This window comes from Alosa sapidissima, chromosome 9 (assembly GCF_018492685.1).
Source record: "Alosa sapidissima isolate fAloSap1 chromosome 9, fAloSap1.pri, whole genome shotgun sequence".
Taxonomy (NCBI): domain Eukaryota; kingdom Metazoa; phylum Chordata; class Actinopteri; order Clupeiformes; family Clupeidae; genus Alosa; species Alosa sapidissima.
The window spans coordinates 24,081,707-24,101,792 of record NC_055965.1 but is presented as its reverse complement, the minus strand read 5'-3'; the positions used below and the strand labels follow the sequence as shown (position 1 = coordinate 24,101,792).

Sequence of the window (20,086 nt, the reverse complement as noted above, 5' to 3'; positions counted from 1 at the left end):
ACGGGCTACTGTATGGGTGCAAATGCATACTTGCATTATGTGGCTTTTAATTCTGGGAATTAACTCCATTGGGACTCCAAGATGAACCCTCCTACCTCTTGTATAGTTGTGTCACTGGTTAACCTTTGACCTTTCAACTCTGACCCCCTCAGCTATGTGATGTCGGCTCCTAACCTCCTGAGGGTGAACACCCCTGAGAAGGTGTTTGTGGAGGCCCAGGACTACACCGGAGCAGACCAGAACGTGAAGATCACGGTGATGAACTACCCGAAGAAGAACACAGAGTTAACCAGCACAACTGTCACTCTCAACCAAGCCAACCAGTACATGGTGCTGGCAGACATCACGGTGTGGCATCATACCTCCTCTCCTGTTTTCTCTTCTCCACTCCTCTCACCCATATGTTTTTTGTATACTTAATTAATTACAACAACATTGTTAACCTATGTTTTTTTCTTTTATATCGTAACACCTCCATTTATCACCCATTTCGTCCGAAAAAATTATAAAACAACGATGTTTTTTAATACTTCAAAATAACATTTGATAAATGAACCTTACATATTTTTTAGTAGCCATAGGTGTGTAGATTTGAACAAAATCTGGTTTGGTTCTTACCAGGGCTACTGCCTGAAATATCCGTTTTTGTTTACCACGCTCGGAGTTTACTGCCTGAAATATCCAATTTTCTTTACCACACTCGGAGTTTGGTGCCTGAAATATCCGATTTTGTTTACCACGCTCTGAGTTTAGTGCTGGGCTAGTTTCTACCCTTTCATATGGCATATCAACGGTTAGTTTGAGAATTCTCATCGCGAAATCAAAATTGCACTAGAGCTATGCACCTGTTTAACCTAGTCTCTCATTGTCTCTCCTGTCGCTCAGATCCCCAACAAAGAGGGAACCTTCGACGATGATGAGTCCCTGAACCAGTACGTCTACCTGCAGGCCAAGTTCCAAGGTCACCTGGTGGAGAAAGTGGTGCTGGTCTCTTTCCAGTCTGGATACATCTTTGTGCAGACAGACAAGACCATATACACACCTTCAAGCACAGGTGAGAACGGCCCTACAGTTATACTGTATGTTAACTATTATTCATTAGTTTGAGTATATATTTGCATGAATTAATAATACAGTAGATTGTGTGTAGACCTTCAAGCACAGATGTGGGAAGATACAGTAGTTTTGTTCATTATTATTCACTTTTTATTCACAGATTGTTTTAAAGTCATTGTTATGCATGTTGTCCCCCTCAATAAATTATTTCATAGTTATTTATAGCTATTTATTTAAAATAATGCCAATAATGGTGTTGTTGTTTGTCTATGTTTATATTCATTCACTAGGCCTTTGTCTACTTATTGTGTTATGTTTGGGTCATTCCACGTCAATTCAACCAGGGCCCACGCACTTGGGTCTCAAAAAATTCTGAAAAAATTGCCAGGTGTACCTATGTTACCCAGGAGACACACTGCAAAATTACTCTTATGATCGTAAGATCAATACTTTCCAAGATACAGCCAGTTTTACAGGGGGAGGGGGGTGTCGATTTTGTTCGGCCTCTTTTTTTTGTCAAAGTTCACAAGCCCACAGCGCAAGAACTAAACCATGTAGAAGGCTCAAATTTTGCATGCTGGTACATAAATAGGAATAGTATGTAGCAAAATCGTCACGTTTGGTCTGGATAATCCTGCATGGTCATAGCTGTCCCTCAAAGTTGATACAAATGTTATTGGAGTTTTTGGCTGGGCTCTGTTTAAGCCTTCAGAAGACATATTTGTACTCAACATAGGCTCTTGATTTATTTTCCTTACTGAGATAAGTAGAAACACGCTCACAAAAAACAATGAACAGAAAATAAATTCCTTCAGGGTCTGAACAGCAGTCTTTACAAGTCTAATGATCCGTTTGTAGTTTTTGTTTCTGCTATATTCATTTACTAGACCTGTGTTTACTTTTTGTGTTATGTTTGTTGTTGTTGTTTATTTGTTTTTCTCTCTAGTTATGTACAGAGTGTTCTCACTCAATCCTGCCCTGCACCCAGTAGAGAGTGGTATTTCTGTGGAGATCATGGTATGTTTACAACCAGCTATTTGTGTGTGTGTGTGTGTGTGTGTGTGTGTGCATGGTGGCCGGATCTAGAATAGGGCTGGGAGGGGCAATGCCCCCCCAAATATTTCTTCTGCCCCACCTAATTGGTCAATTTTAATTGACAGCTATTGAATCTGCCAATCACACTTTTCTAATTTGTTCCGTCTGAATTTCGAGGGTGCTGATTTGCTGGTTGGATAGTATAAATACCGGAGCAGCAGCGTTCCCCTACCATTCCACACTGTGTGCATCACTTGCTGTTTCATACTACAGTAGAGAGGGCTTAGCCATATTTCCATAAAGGTTATAGGCTACTAGATGTAATATAGATTCTTGTTGCTGGTTTAAATAAAGACATTTACCGGTAGTGTTAGTGTTTATTATTCTCGTTTGAATAAGGTTTGTTTTTTAGCTAATGTGCATGTTAGCTTTCTAAGGTGATCTAGCCAGTTAGTTTGTTAACATTGATCATTCCTTAACTGTGTTATAAGCAGGGTGGGAATTTTACGGCGGCCACGTCGTTGCCCCTTGCGTTGGCCGTGATGTCCCTTTGAAAATCGGAGGTTCATAGGCCACTGTGGCCTTGGTGCCCCTTTCTTTCTATATTCTGCTTTGCATCCAACTATTTATTTATTTAGCCTATGGCCTGTCAAATTAAGCTTAGCATTCACAACGCAAATTAATTATGTATTTTACGCAGTGGAGAATGTGACAGCGCACGGCAAGAAAGAAAGTGCGCCCAATATTAACCCATTCTTTGCTGAACTAGCCTACTCCTGATAGCCTACTCTTCACACAGATAGTACATGTGTATCACATCACACAAAAGAGCTTTTTCTCACCTTTTAAACAATGTTAGCCGCAAGTTGTTGTGGTAAACGGTTCGCGAGAAAAGTAACTTATTTAATTCATGTTACATTCTGCGCCCATCTCCCTACCCATTCATCTCGGTGGAATACTTTTCCCGCATTCCCCCGAATTTTTCCCGAACACATGACAAACCATATATCAGAAGAAACAGCAGACCTTACCGAATACAAAGGTGTAAAGCATTCCCCTGTACAGTTAGACATTCCAGAGTAATCCGGTTTTACATTTGCAGCAATGTCTAAATGCATGTCTCCAATTTTGAGCTTCAGGTTTCACAGTGTGTTTAAATTGTTCAATACATGATTTCATAACAGGCCAAATACAAAATAAATGTTACAAATATCGCCTAGATATCTATAAATATTAAAATCAGCTGGCTAAGAGTTTGTCAAAGTAGCCTTAATGATCACAAAATAGACTATTTGAGTTTCTTAAAGCTGAACTGTGCTTAACTTGTTCAATACATGATTTCATAACAGGCCACATAGAAAATAAATGTTAAATATAGCCTAGATATCTGTAAATATTAAAATCAGTTCTATGATTAACAGTTATATGTAATATGTCATGTTTGCTATTAAATAAGGGTTTTAAGGTGACAAGTAAGGCATTTGTAGGTGAAACTGAGCGGATTTGTTGCGTAGTGTAAATGCTTTGTGTGTGTGTGTGTGTGTGTGTGTGTGTCGGGGGGGGGGGGGGGGGGGGGGGGGGGTAGGTATTCATTGTGCCCACCCCAAATTTCTATTTACCCCCTCCCCCCAATCTGAGCAGCCTAGATCCGGGCCTGGGTAGTGGTGAGGGTGTGTTTGGTCCACCTGTAATAACTGCTGAGTCCGGACACTCTGTGTTTACTTACTACACAGGGGTGCGTTTCCCAAAAGCATAGTTGCTAACTAAGTTAGCCACTTTGTTGGTTGCAATGCAATTTTCACAGGTTAGCAACTATGCTTTTGGGAAACGCACCCCAGAAGAGCACAAACCAACAGGAGGGCAATATATCAGTAATATACAAACTAGCTGGTGATTTGTGGTTACTTATTCCACTACAGCGAATGCTGTTAGGCTGGCAGAGCACTACCAGTTACAGACAAATATAGACCCTTTCAAGAGAGTTCCATTATCAGCATCATAGTTGGCCCCACAAGGCTTCCGTTTTAACATTCCATATGTTATCTTAATGCAGAGGAAGTAGATTGGGGCCCAAATAGAACGTTCAAGCATTGTTTTTGTTTTTATTGTTGAAAGGGTCCATAATATGGACATGAATGTAAATACAAATAAAACAGCATTTACAGAAAGGAAGTGAAGCAAATTGTTTAACCTTCACAGACTCCAGATGGAATAACAATCAGCAAAGAGGTCATCTATCCAAAAGGAGGAATCAAGTCTGGAGAACACAAGCTGCCTGAACTTGTCAGGTAAGTCGTCTACATGAAACGTGGATTGGCATTGACCTCATTGACGTATAAAAGCTTCTTTTTTTACTAAATTACTAAAATATCAGGTTTATGATATCTAATAGTTTACTTTAGGTCAGCCTAATTAAGTAGTTTGTCTATCTGGGGTGCATTTCCCAAAATAGTTGCTAACTTAGATGCATTTTCCATGGTAGCGTCACTGCCAGATTTGAGTTGATACAGAAATAGTCAACTGATATTCAATTGTATTTCGGTCACATTTTAGTAAGAACTAACTTTTAATTTTCCAAAATTAAAAAAGTGATGTGACATTAATATGAAGCTTAAGTGTACTCTACCTTTTTTAAATTGCCCTAGAATTGTTGAGAGAATTGCTTTAAAAAGTTTAAACTGTTTACCATGCTGTTAGTCACTTTGGTTACAAATGCGTCAGCTGTGGTGCAGCAGGCTGCAGCGCCTGTACCTTGTACGGGTCTGAGTGCCCATGGGGACCCAGGTTCGAATCCGACTTGCGGCCATTTCCCCATCTCTCTCTCTCCCACTCACTTCCTGTCACTCTTCACTGTCCTGTCCAAATAAAGGCAAAAAAGCCCAAAAAATGTAATGTAATGTAATAACTTAAATCTACGGACTCACATTTGCCAGTGACACTACCAAGGTAGTTGCTATCATAGTTAGCAACTAGGCTTTTGGGAAATGGACCCCTGAGTTTGTCAAGAGGAAAACTGTGTCAAGACAGAAGTGCATATTGAATACAATACAAATACAAATAAATGCTGAATAGAGAACACATTAATACAAAACTCCCATTCTTCTCATCTGAAAGCTTTGGAACATGGAAGGTGGTAACAAGATTTGTTGCTACACCTCAGAGAAACTTCACTGCTGACTTTGAGGTCAAAGAATATGGTAAGGAGCCATCTAGTGGACAAATGATGCATAGCATCTACAGTCAAACAGATTAGATAAAAAATGAATATCTTTCTCTCTTTTACCTATCTGGTTTTATTATGTAGTTCTACCCAGCTTTGAAGTGTCCTTGACCCCAGGAAAAGCCTTCTTCTATGTTGACGATCAAGACATGACAGTTGACATTGTTGCCAGGTTGGTTGCATGCAGAATGAGGGGCCTCTTTTTTCTACTTTTGTTCTTTTTTCAGCCATTGGTGACTTTTTAGTCTTTGTAAGGGACATGTTTTTGTGTGTAAGGTATTTGTATGGGAAGGAGGTGACTGGAGTTGGATTTGTGGCGTTTGGAGTCAGTACCAAAGAGGATGAGAAGAGAAGTTTGGCAGCGTCACTGCAGAGGGTAGAGGTGAGGACACACACACACACACACACACACACACACACACACCAATGCAGACCCACAGTGTGATGGTGTATACGATGCACTTACAGATAAGAAATGGGAAAGGCAAAGCAGTACTGAAGAAAGAGCACATCACAAAAACTTTCCCCAACATCAACGAGCTGGTTGGATCCTCCCTCTATGTGTCTGTTAGTGTCCTAACAGAGACAGGTAAAGATCTATCTATCTATCTATCTTTCCACCTGTCAGTCTGTCTGTCTGTCTGTCTGTCTGAGTGACTGTATGGTTGTTTCCCAGGCAGTGAGATGGTGGAAGCCCACAAGAGAGGCATACCGATAGTCACTTCCCCATACACCATTCACTTCGAGAAGACACCCAAATACTTCAAGCCAGGGATGCCCTTTGATGTTTCGGTAAGCTAAATGTCACCATTTGATTTGTGTAGTCCCTTCTGCTGAAATGCTCTGAAATTTACTGAAATACAAAAAATACTAAAGGCAGTCTGATTCAGAACAGACACAAATAATTTGGCTTTGTCCACTGGTGACTGCCAACTAATACAATCTATCTATAATCTGTAATTTGTTTGCTTGTGTGTCTAAATCTGCTTGGCCCCCTACAGGTCTTGGTGACCAATCCAGACAACTCACCTGCTGACAAAGTGGATGTGGAGGTGACGACACCTGGTCAATCAGTGATGAGCTCCACTCGCTCCAACGGCATGGCCAAAGCCACCATCAACACGCAGGGTGGGGCTCCCCAACTGCCAATCATTGTAAGTCTTAGGTGACCGTGGTTAGTGATGGGCAAATGAAGCTTTGAACCACTAAACCACAGCAGTGTGAAGCTAGCAACAGTAATGAAAAAATCCAATATGGCTGCCACATGTAGATTTTTCAACATAAAAGTCCTTACCCAAACCAGTATATGTAACCAAAAATATTGGTTTGCTAAGGACTTTTATGTTGAAAAATGTATGTGTGGCGGCCATCTTTTTGCTTTTCAGCTAGTGTCGCTAGGTTCACACTGCTGTGGTTCAGTGGTTCACCAAAGCTTCATTTGCCCATCACTAACAGTGGTTGCCCGTTTAGTTACAGTATTTTGTTGTATGTAATTTAGTTGTTGTACAGAATTCATAGTTCTCCTGCATCACTTTTGAGTCACATTTCTACAACCCTCCTCCTCAGTACCTTTCAATGGGCAACCTGCAAAGGCTGGGTAAAACTCTCAAAATTCATGTTTTAAACGTAGATAATTACATCATCAAGTTTTTGTTACAGGCTCTCCATGTCCTTTGGGTAACACTGGGCTCAATACTCCAGCTTTAGCAAAGGAAGTAGGCATGTTATCAGGGAGGACAAAACAAATATGTGCTAGCAGCAGTTACTAGCTCAGTTCTAAAGACTGGTAGAAGGTGAAGGTTACTCACTGCACAGTCCTGTGCCCATTATAAATCACAAGCACACATTTGAGGTGATCGTGTGTTTGTTTTTTGTTTTGTTTGTACTTTATAGGTGATCACAAAGGCCCCTGGTCTCAAAGATGGTCAACAGGCTAGAGCGGACATGAGAGCATTACCGTATGTGTCCAAGGGAGGTTCCAAGAATTATCTGCACATTGGTGTGGATGCAGCAGAGCTGACCATCGGAAATCAGCTCAAGGTCAACCTGAACCTGGGAGGAAGTCCTGGAGGCCAGAATAATGACTTCACGTACCTAGTAGGTGTCATCTCCTCACACACACACACACACACACACACACACACACACACAAACACATAAATGCACACACACACAAACATACACAAACAGACTCAAATAAATAAATGTAGGTGTTTTCATTTTCACATGCACATGCACACACACAAACAGAAACACAAGATTTGAATTACATGTGTGCATATATTCTATCTATTCTATCTCTATAACTAATCCTGCGTGTGTGTGTGTGTGTGTGTGTGTTAAATTCTATCTCCAACAGATCCTAACTAAAGGGCAACTTGTGCAAGCTGAGAGGTTCAAGAGACAGGGCCAGGCTCTTGTGACTTTGTCCTTACCAGTGACCAAGGATATGGTCCCCTCCTTCCGTATCGTGGCCTACTATCATGTGGGCTCTACTGAAGTGGTGTCTGACTCAGTCTGGGTGGACGTGAAGGACACCTGCATGGGAACGGTACATATCTTTCCCTTCATTTTTTACATTTTTCCCTATTTACATTTATTAATTTATCACAAAGTTCTATCCAAAGTGACTCAACTGCACAGTAGTGGTTATATAAATTCTTCAGCATGTGTGTTCCCTGTATTACTGAACCCCTGGTGATTGTGTTGTTAGTAAATGTTTCCTCTACAAGCTGAGCAACACTTCTGACATCCCCTCTCCCCCCTACTCTTTCAGCTGAAAGTGGAGCCATCTCGCCCTGTTGCCGTCTACTCGCCTCGTGAGCGCTTCAGCCTGACCATTACCGGAGACCCAGGGGCCAGAGTGGGTCTGGTGGCTGTGGATAAGGGAGTCTACGTCCTCAACAACAAGCACAGACTCACCCAGACAAAGGTGACAACATTTTGTCCTCTTAACAGATAGATAATCAGTATTTGTGTATCACCAGGGTCCTTCCTCAATAATAAGCACACCCAGCAGACTAGGGAGCTCTCTCTATTAGAATTACCACTGTAGTCTCAGATTAAAGGAAAATTTCGGTATTTAGCACTTTGAGTCCCTTTTCTGGTTTGTTTTGGATGAACTAGAGTGGTGGACACCGACATTTTGACGATTGGTCCTGTCTCGACTTTTCTGACTCGTTTCGAATCACCTTTACTACTTCAGAGTGGCTGCAACAGGCATGCACAAACATGTCCTAAAACAACCCTTAACGTTCGTTTTCAAAACTGTGCAACTCACAGAGTGGTTAGTGGTGTTCGTTGGTGTTCCAAAACAAGTAGCATAGCGAAATACAGTTTCTGTCATGTTTTATTTGGCATTTTGTAAAAAAAATTGATTTCTGTTGAAGACTCATTGCACGTTGATATTACTGCACCACCGTCAATGCTTCAGGCTCAAATATTGAGCGGAAGTTTATACGCGGTTGTGAGGTGTCTGAAAAAACAATAGCAAATAAGACGGCTGGAAATCATACATTGTTCCGATATATTTGATTTTAATAATCAAATCAAATTTCGGTGTCCACCACTCTAGTTCATCCAAAACAAACCAGAAAAGGGACTCAAAGTGCTAAATACCGGAATTTTCCTTGAAGTCCCATGTTATTATTTAATACTATGGCTGCATTCTAGACAGGAGCTCATTCGACTACCAACATTTTTTTTCTCTGGTTTTCTCTCCCTCTCGCACTAACTGTTTTGATTTGTTTGTCTATGTCTCAACACAGATCTGGGATGTCATTGAGAAGTATGACACAGGATGCACAGCAGGCAGTGGTAAGGACAGCATGGGGGTGTTCTTTGACGCCGGCCTCGTCTTCCAGTCAAGCACCGCTGGAGGAACTGAATCACGCCAAGGTACACACCACCAACACACCAAACAGCCTCTATGGAGATTATGCCATAGCCACTTGACAGAGGAAAGGAAAGGAAGTTCAATTTTTTCTTCAACATAAGTGATTTATCCCCAAAAAAACCTCCCATTGTTACCATGTCGGTCAAACATTACCAAAGATGGCTAGAACTGCATGCTAGAACTGCATGCTGTCTGCGGCGCTAGCATGATATGAGGCTTCTCCCATTTGTCTAATTGATCTGTGAACTCTCTCTCACCTCCAATCTTATTATTACCATCCACAGCAGAATGGTTTCTGGGTGAAATGTGTCCCTTCGTCTCACAATAGCTGGCCACCAAGTGTCATGTAATGTCACTTGGAAAATATCAGTGATTAGCGAACTATGCTAGCTATCTAAAAGGCTGAAGTTGTCTGAGCTTGCCCTTCACAAAAACAAGTTTAGGGAAGTGTACTGTTGGTGTACTTATTTTAAGCTAAGCATATAATACTGGTCAACAGTTTATGGTCACTTAGAAATGTCCACTCTATTGTAGACAGAACACCAGTTGAGATCAGTTAACCTTTTAAAATGATATCAGATTAGTAAAGGTTTGGAACACTGGACGAATCTGAGAACTGCTGTCCTAATTAAAAAAAAACAATGCATTTTGGCCCCAGCAGTGGCGCGACTGGCTGGGGCACCTGCACCGTACGCCGGCGACCCGGGTTCGATTCCCGCCCCGTGGTCCTTTCCGGATCCCACCCCGACTCTCTCTCCCATTCGCTTCCTGTCAATCTCCACTATCCTATCTAATTAAAGGCATAAAAAGCCCAAACAATATACAATGAAAAATAAACAATGCAACTGATCTCAGCTGGTATTCTGTCTATAATGAAGTGGAATCGGCAAGTGACCCCAAACTTTTGACTGATAGTGTAGGTATAGCTTACTTTATGTGTATTGATCATAGATACACTTAACTGTAAGTGACTTTAAAATTGTAACTATAAGTTACACTTTTTTCATAGTTTGGCTGGTCCTTCGACTTATAGTCAGGTGGGACTATATACACATTTATTTATTTTTTACATTTTTAAATGTTAATCAGTATGAATAGACATGAACCCTACCTGAAACAATACAAACTTGGTGAACTTGCAGGTCAGACATTTTTCCGTACATAAAGGTGCCATGTGTAATGTCTGCCAAAAAATCCATTCATACTCCACATTCCATAAAAGATGGAGCAGTATACCTCCAGAAAGTGAGTTGGTGTACCCTAGAGTAACAACCGAGACACGTGTATTGCAGTTTGGCTGGCGGTTATGTTGCCCGCATACCGCCTCCCATGGCCGAAGCTGGTATTATGACACCTGTCCGGCTGTGGCTAGTAATTTAGCATGCTAATTCAGGTTGATATCTCTGCAGCACTATACCTTGTCATTTTTTTAATGACACCATCGCCCTTATTTCTTCTCATTCTTTTGATGCGTTTAGCTCATTTTTTGGATATTTTTACCTCAGTTCTTACACATGGCACCTTTAAGCCCAACATTTAGAGGGGATTTGGGGGGTGTCACCACTGGGAAAAGGTATTAAATATTGTTATATAAATGCACAAGTTCTGCACACTTTCAGTCAGAGATTAGGGCTTGCACTATGCCTAAAACACACGTGTGGAAATCCTCAAATTTATGGGCCGGGATTATATAAATAAAGGCTGGCCCCCAAATAGCCTACAAGACAGGTTAATAATTGCCTACATTGTTTCGGTTTAACTCAATGAAATAAAAGAGCTCTTCTTAATTAATATTTTATAGTGTTGGTTGGTTTAATACTATTGCCAATGAGAAGTCGCTCAAAATGTTATTTCGAACTCACACTTTGCAAGGTTGACAGTCCAATTGGCGTCAGAAAGGTGATGAAAAAGAGTTCTGATGATGTCTAAGTGCGCCTCCCAGGTATTGCTATAGACCATTTTATGGTTTGACAAAATAAATGTTCCATGTATCTGTACTTTACTAGAATCAATATTGCATACTTTTGACTTTTACTTTGTTACATTTTTCAGCAATTATCTTTACTTTCTACTCCTCTACATTTTTACAATACGCTCTTGTTACATTTTATGATAATGTTTTTTTTTTATTATTACAATACCTTTATAGCATTTATAGTCTTCTTTGTTGGTTTTGCTTAATGATATTTAACTCCATCTCAATACTGGGTGCAGATGACCTGGCTTGAGCTACACACACACACAATTATTAAAAATAGCGAGATTGTTGAATGTAATAAAATATGTGATGGGCTTAAAACCACGTAAAATCCTTTGCTGTACCTTTAACTCCTTTGGCAAAGTTCAACACTCATTTAGCTAAGGGTAATACACTAAGCCTTAACTCCTTTAGCTAATTGTATCACACTCACTGTACGTACACAGCACCGCCGACTTGAGCTGCAAAAGAAGCTCTGGCCGTCCTGTCAAGGTACGGCGAAGCTTTTGATGCTTTGTCAGCTCTGACGTGGCAGAATTCTATGTTGCTGGTCGTTTGCCACTAAACCGCGTCATAGCCTATTAGCATAAAGTTGACCAACTTTGAACTTTCTGTTTGACACTCTGGTTGCTCAAGACGCCTAAAACGAATCGCTGATGGATTTGCCGCATCTTGCAGCTGAGAGAAGTCGGCTTCCATTGAAAATGAATGACTTTCTGTATCTTTTGCTGTATGTACACACCGCCGCCAACTTGAGCTTCAAAAGAAGCTCTGGTCGCCCTGTCAAGGACGCTTGTCAAAAAAGTATAGGGAAGCTTTGGCCGCTCTGACGTGACAGAATTTTATGTTCGATCATGTTCTATCTTAATACTTTATTCTATTCGATTGGTTGCTGGTCGTTGGTCGCTGAACCGCGTCATAGCTCATTACCATAAAGTTGACTGACTTTCAACTTTCTGCTTGACGCCCAAGTTGCTCAAGACTCTGCGTTTCTCTGCGTTTATCCCAAACCGTGAATTAGTGAAACACACACAGCACACAGTGTACACACAGTGAGGTGAAGCACACACTAATCCCGGCACAGTGAGCTGCCTGCATCAACAGCGGCGCTCGGGGAGCAGTGAGGGCTTAGGTGCCTTGCTCAAGGGCACTTCAGCCGTGCCTACTGGTCGGGGTTCGAACCAGCAACCCTCCGGTTACAGGTCCGAAGTGCTAACCAGTAGGTTACGGCTGCCCCTAAAGCGCCCATGTTCATGCCACCAGAGTGTAGCGCTGTAGCTTCCTGGCTGCAGCAACTCAAGCTAAGTAAAACCGAACTGTTTTCATTTTCTTTCCGTACCGACAGTACTCGGTGACCTTGAGAAATGGATATCTATGTGAAAAATCACAGGATTTCTCCTCTAACTCCTTTAGCTAAGTCTACTAACACTTAGCTGTTTACATGGTCCAAAAAGGTATGATCAACACCAACACTAAGGGCACAATAAATTTACAAGATTCCTCTCTTGTCCTTAGAACCTACATGCCCAAAGCCAGCCAAGAGGAGACGCAGAGCCATCACCATTCAGGACCTGCACAACTCTCTGAGTAAGTTCAGATGCAACCACAAAAACCAGTGGCGTAACAAACCAATGGCGGGCCCCATACCTACATTCTTTGGCCCAGGATGAATTAGCTCTGATACATGCAATACACATTAAGGGTGACTTCAATTGTTTATGCAAAGGGCCTGAGGCACCGAAGTAGTTTAGTAGTTACAGATTACAATTTCAAATAAAAAACACACGACTACATAGGATCCATTACATGTGAAAACATTAAAAATAATTTTATTAATAGCCTGCAGGCCAGGGTAATCTAATATTACTGCATTAACATCAACTCGCATGGAATTATGGGAACACTCAATGCGCTCAATGCGCCTTTTCAACCCTCTGCTGAAACTGCAAGCGTAGATTGCTTGCTTATAAACTCGCACTGCGCAGAAACAAAACTTAATGTAGCCTAACTTATTTAACCGTGCAGAAACCAAATAAAATCATTCATATGCATACAATCCTCAATATGCGTGAATTAGGCCATTAGAAAAAGGCCATCTTACGAGCCTATCGTTGTGCAAAATCTTCAACGATGTTCCCAATATTTAATGCTCTGGCTCTTGTATTTTCAATGGACAGGATAGCTAACCCACTGAGCCTCTCCTGCCCCATGCTGCTCCTTAGGTATAGGTCTTAATAAGTTTGAGTTTGGAAAAAGATCGCTCAGCTGTTGCAACAGTCAAAGGCAATGTCAACAACATGTGAGCAATAGCCTACACCCTTTCCCCTTGCTCTTTATGCTCCTGCCGCTTCTTGCAGCCGCTCTTGTGTTTGAAGGACATTTTGGTCGGAACGATGACTGAAATGTGCAGCCACCATCCATTCAAAAAATCACAACAAATCACTTAGCCTACCCAGAAATCCTTGCTGCATCTCAGTAGAAAGAAAGATACTCTGGCGAAACAGTATGACGACAAGATGGTAATTTGATTTAGCCGTTTTTATTTGATAGTTTGATTCTTAATGGTGAAGTTCTAAAAAAAAAAAAAAAAAAGGAGGCAGGTCACGGTCACGGTCAAAAGGTCACGGGCCCTGGTGCGACTGCACTTGCTGCACCTACTATAGTTACGCCACTGACAAAAACCAGCTAGATGTTCAGGCAAAGTATACATTTCTTGAGTAAGTTTGACAGATCTGTTTGGCATGAGTTCTTTGTCTTTTTCTCCTCTGTCTCCAGTTTTAAGCTATTTTTATATCTTTGTTTTACCTCAGCTGCGAAATACACCAGCACAGAGCGAGAGTGCTGTGTGGATGGAATGAAGGAAAACATCATGGGCTTCACATGCGAACGTCGTGCCGAATATATCACAGACGGAGACAAGTGTGTCCAGGCTTTCCTGCACTGCTGCAAGGAGATGTCCAGTCAGAAGAAAGAATCCAAAGACGAACAACTTCTCCTTGCTCGCAGTAAGAATCTCTTCAGAACTTGTTCAGGAAGGTCCTAGATTTAAGACAAGGGCTTTTTACAATGTCTACGGATAATGCTCATTGTGTTATTGCTCAATTCAGCTGAGAGCTAATTGTGTTCTTTTTCTACACAGATGAAGCAGATGTTGATGGCTACTACACAGACTCGGAGGACATCGTCTCACGCTCCCAGTTTCCAGAAAGCTGGCTCTGGGAGGATGATGAGGACCTTCCTGAATGCCCCGCAAATAACAAACACTGGTGAGAGCGAGGACCGAGTGAGAAGCCCTATTTTTGTCATTAAGTTAGTTCTCTGTCTTTATTTGAATATAATTACAGTACATGAAAATGCACTGTACTGTTCTTCCTAGGCTTCTTCTTATTCTTCTTCTAACGCATTTAATGCTGCTTCAACCGTTTAACGTAGAAACTTCATTCAAACTATGTTACGTAGGTCTTACTTAGGACATGGGTGCTATGTATTTTTCAGCTTTGTAACTTTTATACTTTTTAAACTATTAATTAAAAACTGTTCAAAATTTCCCCATAGACTTAACATGGGCTGATGACATCACGATAGAGCCGTTAAGCAATTAGAATCCTATGGCAGGTGTTCAGGCCACCTGGACCAACTGCCAGTCTCAGGCTTTAAGCATACAAACTGGCCCTATTAAGACTACACATCCTGTTCAACTGCTTCCTCTGCCAAAAACTGTTTCAAAATAAAAGTCCTCACTATAATATTTTACTGTTAAACAATTTAACCCTTTAAACTACTGAACTTTTTAACTGTTCAGCCATTGTAACTGTTACTTGTCATCAACTATGACTCCTACCCACTGTAGCTAGTTAGCTAAGTTAGCTAAGTCACATGGTTAGCATAGTTAGCATGCTAGTTAGCATTTTTAGCAAAACTGTTAAAAATGATTAGCTAAGTTAGCTAAGTCATATGGTTAGCATAGTTAGCATGTTAGCATTCTAGTTAGCATTTTTAAGCCTTTAAACTACTGAACTTTTTAACTGTTCAGCCATTGTAACTGTTACTTGTCATCAACTATGACTCCTACCCACTGTAGCTAGTTAGCATGGTTAACATAGTTAGCATGTTAGCATTGCTAAGATTGTTAGCATTTTTAACAAAACTGCTAAAAATAATTAGCTAAGTAAGCTAAGTAACATGGTTAGCATAGTTAGCATGCTATCATGTTAGCATGGTAGTTAGCATAGTTAGCATAACTGCTAAAAATGATTAGCTAAGTTAGCTAAGTAATATGGTTAGCATAGTTAGCATGCTAGCATGTTAACATGCTAATTAGCATAACTGTTAAAAATGATTAGCTAAGTTAGCTAAGTAACATGGTTAGCATAGTTAACATGCTAGTTAGCATAGTTATCATAACTGCTAAAAATTATTAGCTAGGTTAGCTAAGTAACATGGTTAACATAGTTAGCATTTTAACATTGTTAGCATGCGATTTGCACCTGTATCAACTTCCAGCTGCAAATCTAGGCCCCATCAAAGAATCAGTTCAACTGATTGCACCTGTATCAACTGCTTTCTGCTGAACTAGGCCAACTCTCTCTGTGTCTCTCCATTCTACAAGGATATAAGGCACATTAATAATAATAATAATTATTATTATTATTAATAATAATAATAATAATAATAATAATAAAACAAAAAGAATACATGGATGATGCATTTGTCGTCTTTGCCATTGTCAGCACCACCACCTCCATGACGAAGAAGAGTTTCCTGAAGGACTCCATCACCAGCTGGCAGGTCACAGCAATTAGCATTTCAAAAACTCATGGTAGGTCAGCAACCTCACTCTCTCACAGAGGTCCACAGAACTTAAAAAAAAACCTCTACTTTAGAACTCATAGAGCTCCTTCTGAGAACTTAAAGAGAGTCTATGCAGTTTTGGTAATTTCTTCGCTGTTTTCTCGCTTTTTGATCGCAGGTTTTTCTGCAGAGCTCCCCCTACAGCTTCAGAGTATATATTTTATGACACTCCTCAATCAGTCTGCCATTTCCTCTTTCCCTGTTCCTCCGACAACTCGCTTTCTGCTTCTTTTCGCTGGCTCTGCCATGACAAATGTCTGACAAACTCCATCACGAGGCTGTGAAACCTGTCTCTGAGTCCGTCGGCCCAAAGTTGCAAGGGTGTTTTTTCTGCTCACAGACACTAGGGGGAAGTGAGACGGCCACCATTCTCCCCAGAAAAAAAACTCATATAACCTTTCCAATGACTCCGAAGCTGTGAAGGTAAAGGGAAACTTGGAAGGATTAGCTATATTTCCCCCTCTGCTGGAGAAATTTTGCATTATGCTGTTTCAAACTGTGGAAAAAGGTAAAGATAAAGCACATGGATTTGTTTACAAGCTAGCGAAACGGTTAGCATAAGTTCGGCAGAACAATGTGGATGTTACAAAGTAAGAAACACGATTTAAAATGAGTTACTTGTTTCTCGCTTCTCTTTCCGGGACGGTAGTCTCAATGTTTGTTTTCTGCCTGGGGATGCTAGGGGCAGTGGGGAAAGTCACTATTTTCACCGGAATAGGTCATTTAACCATCCAAATGATTTCTAAACGGGTTTATTATGTTGAAATAGTTGCCAAGTCCCCTTTAAGGTAAAATAAGCTAAACAAACTGCATAGTTCCCCTTTAAGGAACTCTTTTCCCCCCAGAACTTATACAACTCATATTAGCCAGTTTTTATATGTAGCCGGGTATTTGGAAAAATAAATATTTTTTTATGTGTATTTTCAAATACGAGGAACCAAATCTGTTTTTAAAAATACCCGGCTACGTGTGGATAGGGCCTTAGAATGCACAGATCTCCTTTTCAAAATGTACACAACTCCTTCTGTGTGAAGGTGTTAGCCAACCTTTCCTCTCATCTTGGTTGTCTTTGAGCATACGCCACCCTTGTTTCCACAGGTATCTGTGTGGCAGACCCCTATGAAATGATTGTAATGAAGGACTTCTTCATTGACCTGAAGCTACCCTACTCTGCTGTACGTAACGAGCAGATTGAAATCAAAGCCATCCTCTACAACTACAATGACTATGAAATCAAGGTAAGGTTGTACCTTTCGAGACTGAAAGCACAGTTGAACTTCAATGGGTTTGCTACACACTACAGCTCTATAATATTTTACATGCCATTAACCGTATGGAAATATTGTCTGTATGACTCAAAACAGTTTTTCCTTCTCTCCCTATTATGTTAAACTTTTATCTGTGCTAATATTAATTCCGAAGCAACACACATTGTTTCATGAAGTGAAATCCTTTGATGGGTTAAACAATGGCGCAACAAAAATGGGCACAGAAACAAAATTGGGCAATCAATCTCTCTATTTGCTTAGGTGCGTGTGGAGCTATTGGAGACCAATGACGTTTGCAGTGTGGCCACCAAGAAGGGCAAGTACCGCACTAGTATTGAGATGGACCCCATGACATCACGAGCAATTCCCTTCGTCATAATCCCCATGCAGCTGGGCAAGCACACCATCGAGGTGAAGGCCGCTGTGTACGACTCAATTCTCACAGATGGCGTCAAGAAGGACCTGCTGGTGGTGGTGAGTGTGTCACTGTAAACAAACAAACAAAGGGCCAATCCCAAAGTCCGGACTAAAGGACTCACAGACTTTGGTGCGCGTTGTCGCGAATTTCGTAAGGGATCTCCTAATGTCGCATTTCAAAGGGCGTGAGGGATTGAGTACACACTTACCGAGCCATTTCCATGAGAATGCATCGGTGCAGACTTCACCAAAGGGAATTACCCATAGTTCAAAGCGTTGTGACATTTACCGCGGACACCATAGGGAAATCCAGACATTTCAAAGGTAAACAACAGTACGACACAAGTGTTGTCCCAATCCCATTTATACCTATCTGAGCCCATATGGTCTCACACACTCAATCACTTAGCACCTGAGATCAATTAAGTCTATGAGTCCTTAGTCATCAGGGCTCACTTTGGGATTGGCCCAAAGAAAACAGGGAACGATACATGCCGAGTCAGTTGGATAGATGGATCTACTGTTTGTGAAGAGTGCCTCTGGAAAGAAAGAAAGAAATACCATATTTTCCGGACTATGGCCCGTTTATACGAGAACGATTGCGAAAGAAGACGACAAAATATTTTATCATAAGTGCCTTTCGTTTACACGGCGACCCCGCCATCGGGCTTGAAGACGCAAAAATCTGAAGACTCCTTCCAGAGTGTAGAGTTTTGAAGACGACCCGGGTTGCGTCTCCGTCTAAACGGCTAAACCAAAGATCCTTGATTACCTCTCTGGCTAAACTGTCAAATTAGAATGTCTGCGCGTGACGTACCGGGGTTGTATCACACCACCACCCAGCGGTCTGGAATGCATATCCAATCGAATATCACATACTCTTGCGTCTTCATATAAACAAAGATTTCCCCCTGAGAATGCTCGTCTAAACGCTAATAAAAAAATGAAGAGGAGACGCCACTTATGCGTCTTCTCTTTTCATCGCCACTGTATAAACGTAGCCTATAAGTCGCACTTTTTTCATAGTTTGGCAGGTCCTGCGACTTATAGTCAGGTGCAACTTATATATGAAAAAAAATATATAATTGAACATGTTTTTAAATGTTCATTTATATTAACTAACATGAACCCTACATGAAACATTACCGTCTACAGCCTCGAGAGAGCGCTCTCAAATGCACAAGTCCTTTGCACTTTCAGTCAGAGATTAGTGCTTGCGCTTTGCCTGAAACACACGTGCATACTTAAATCCTCAAATTATGGCCGGGATTCTATTTATAGCCGGACCTCAGATTCGGACAAATAAAAGCCAGTAGTAATTTTGTTTCAATCTTCTTAATCATTTATATTGTTGGCTGGTTTAAAATTGTTGCAAAGTCATTGTGCCATGAGTCTCCAACACCTTGCTATCAAGCTACCAGTTGCACTCAGTCCCTTTCTGAGCTAGAGGCTGAAGCAATAACCTACATTTAAACACAATTCACCCTCCGCTAAGTCCCACCCTCCTTAGTTACTGTTGCTATGCCTGACAAGCTTTAGCACCCTGCACGTTTATTATATAGGGGGAGAACCGGGACTTTTCAATGAAATGTCATTTACAAAGACATCGTACCACACTAGAAGTTAATATTTTGTCACTAGCAACCTACATCTGTCCTCTGTCAAATACAGTTGGAATTTCAGCTCTGAACGAAACTGTTCATGAGTTATTTAAGCAGAAGTCAAATGTGCGTTTTGTTTCATTCGACTCTCCTGGCCAGGATGAATGGAACAGACATGGACAAAAGAAACATACTATTTAAGCTATGTACTTCCCACAACTTCAATATTTGACAACATATCATGAATGGTACTTAAAATTGGTGTTATTTTAAATAGATTGCTGATGGGCTATACATCTTGGTGAACGTCTGTTAACAACTTCTTGCCGTTATCGTGAAGCGTGTATCTCGCGGTTATGGAAATATCATGCAATATGCCATTTTTTATAGTTAGAACAATATGTGTTCCCAGTTATATCATGTTTCTATAGTGTAACATGTTATTTCACTGTGTCTTTACGTGGGTTAGGGCACCACACATCCAAATAAGTGCCCTTCATGACCCACAGGCCTTCAATCTCCACAAGTTAACATGGCAAAACTCGAAAAAAGCTTGTCAGACTTCCCGTGCCTAGTGACAGGTTGCTAAGCCACGATTGGCCTGTGGCGGTTTTCGGGTGTGGCTTAGCGAAGGGTGAATTGTTGCTGCCAGGCATCAGCCTACGAATTTTATAAAAAAGTAAATAATGCATAATTTTAAAAATAGCTAAATTTAGGCTATCTTAGACCTCTTTGGCTATAGGCTACGGAATAAGGTTTCCCTTG

General features: G+C 41.0%; 1 protein-coding gene across 1 annotated transcript in view; it reads left to right on the top strand.

The window, feature by feature from the left end:
* The window catches only part of LOC121719386 (complement C3-like), a 49,743-nt gene that overhangs the window by 1,076 nt on the left and 28,581 nt on the right, over positions 1–20,086 (top strand). The window contains exons 2-21 of the mRNA XM_042104929.1: positions 153–348; positions 886–1,054; positions 2,003–2,073; positions 4,291–4,379; positions 5,206–5,288; positions 5,396–5,483; positions 5,588–5,693; positions 5,780–5,900; positions 5,988–6,103; positions 6,313–6,465; positions 7,205–7,408; positions 7,671–7,862; positions 8,088–8,243; positions 9,079–9,208; positions 12,700–12,771; positions 13,995–14,189; positions 14,324–14,450; positions 15,915–16,003; positions 17,134–17,273; positions 17,565–17,777. Coding sequence (XP_041960863.1) covers positions 153–348; positions 886–1,054; positions 2,003–2,073; positions 4,291–4,379; positions 5,206–5,288; positions 5,396–5,483; positions 5,588–5,693; positions 5,780–5,900; positions 5,988–6,103; positions 6,313–6,465; positions 7,205–7,408; positions 7,671–7,862; positions 8,088–8,243; positions 9,079–9,208; positions 12,700–12,771; positions 13,995–14,189; positions 14,324–14,450; positions 15,915–16,003; positions 17,134–17,273; positions 17,565–17,777 — 2,710 coding nt within the window. The remainder of the gene's footprint in view (positions 1–152; positions 349–885; positions 1,055–2,002; positions 2,074–4,290; positions 4,380–5,205; positions 5,289–5,395; positions 5,484–5,587; positions 5,694–5,779; positions 5,901–5,987; positions 6,104–6,312; positions 6,466–7,204; positions 7,409–7,670; positions 7,863–8,087; positions 8,244–9,078; positions 9,209–12,699; positions 12,772–13,994; positions 14,190–14,323; positions 14,451–15,914; positions 16,004–17,133; positions 17,274–17,564; positions 17,778–20,086) is intronic.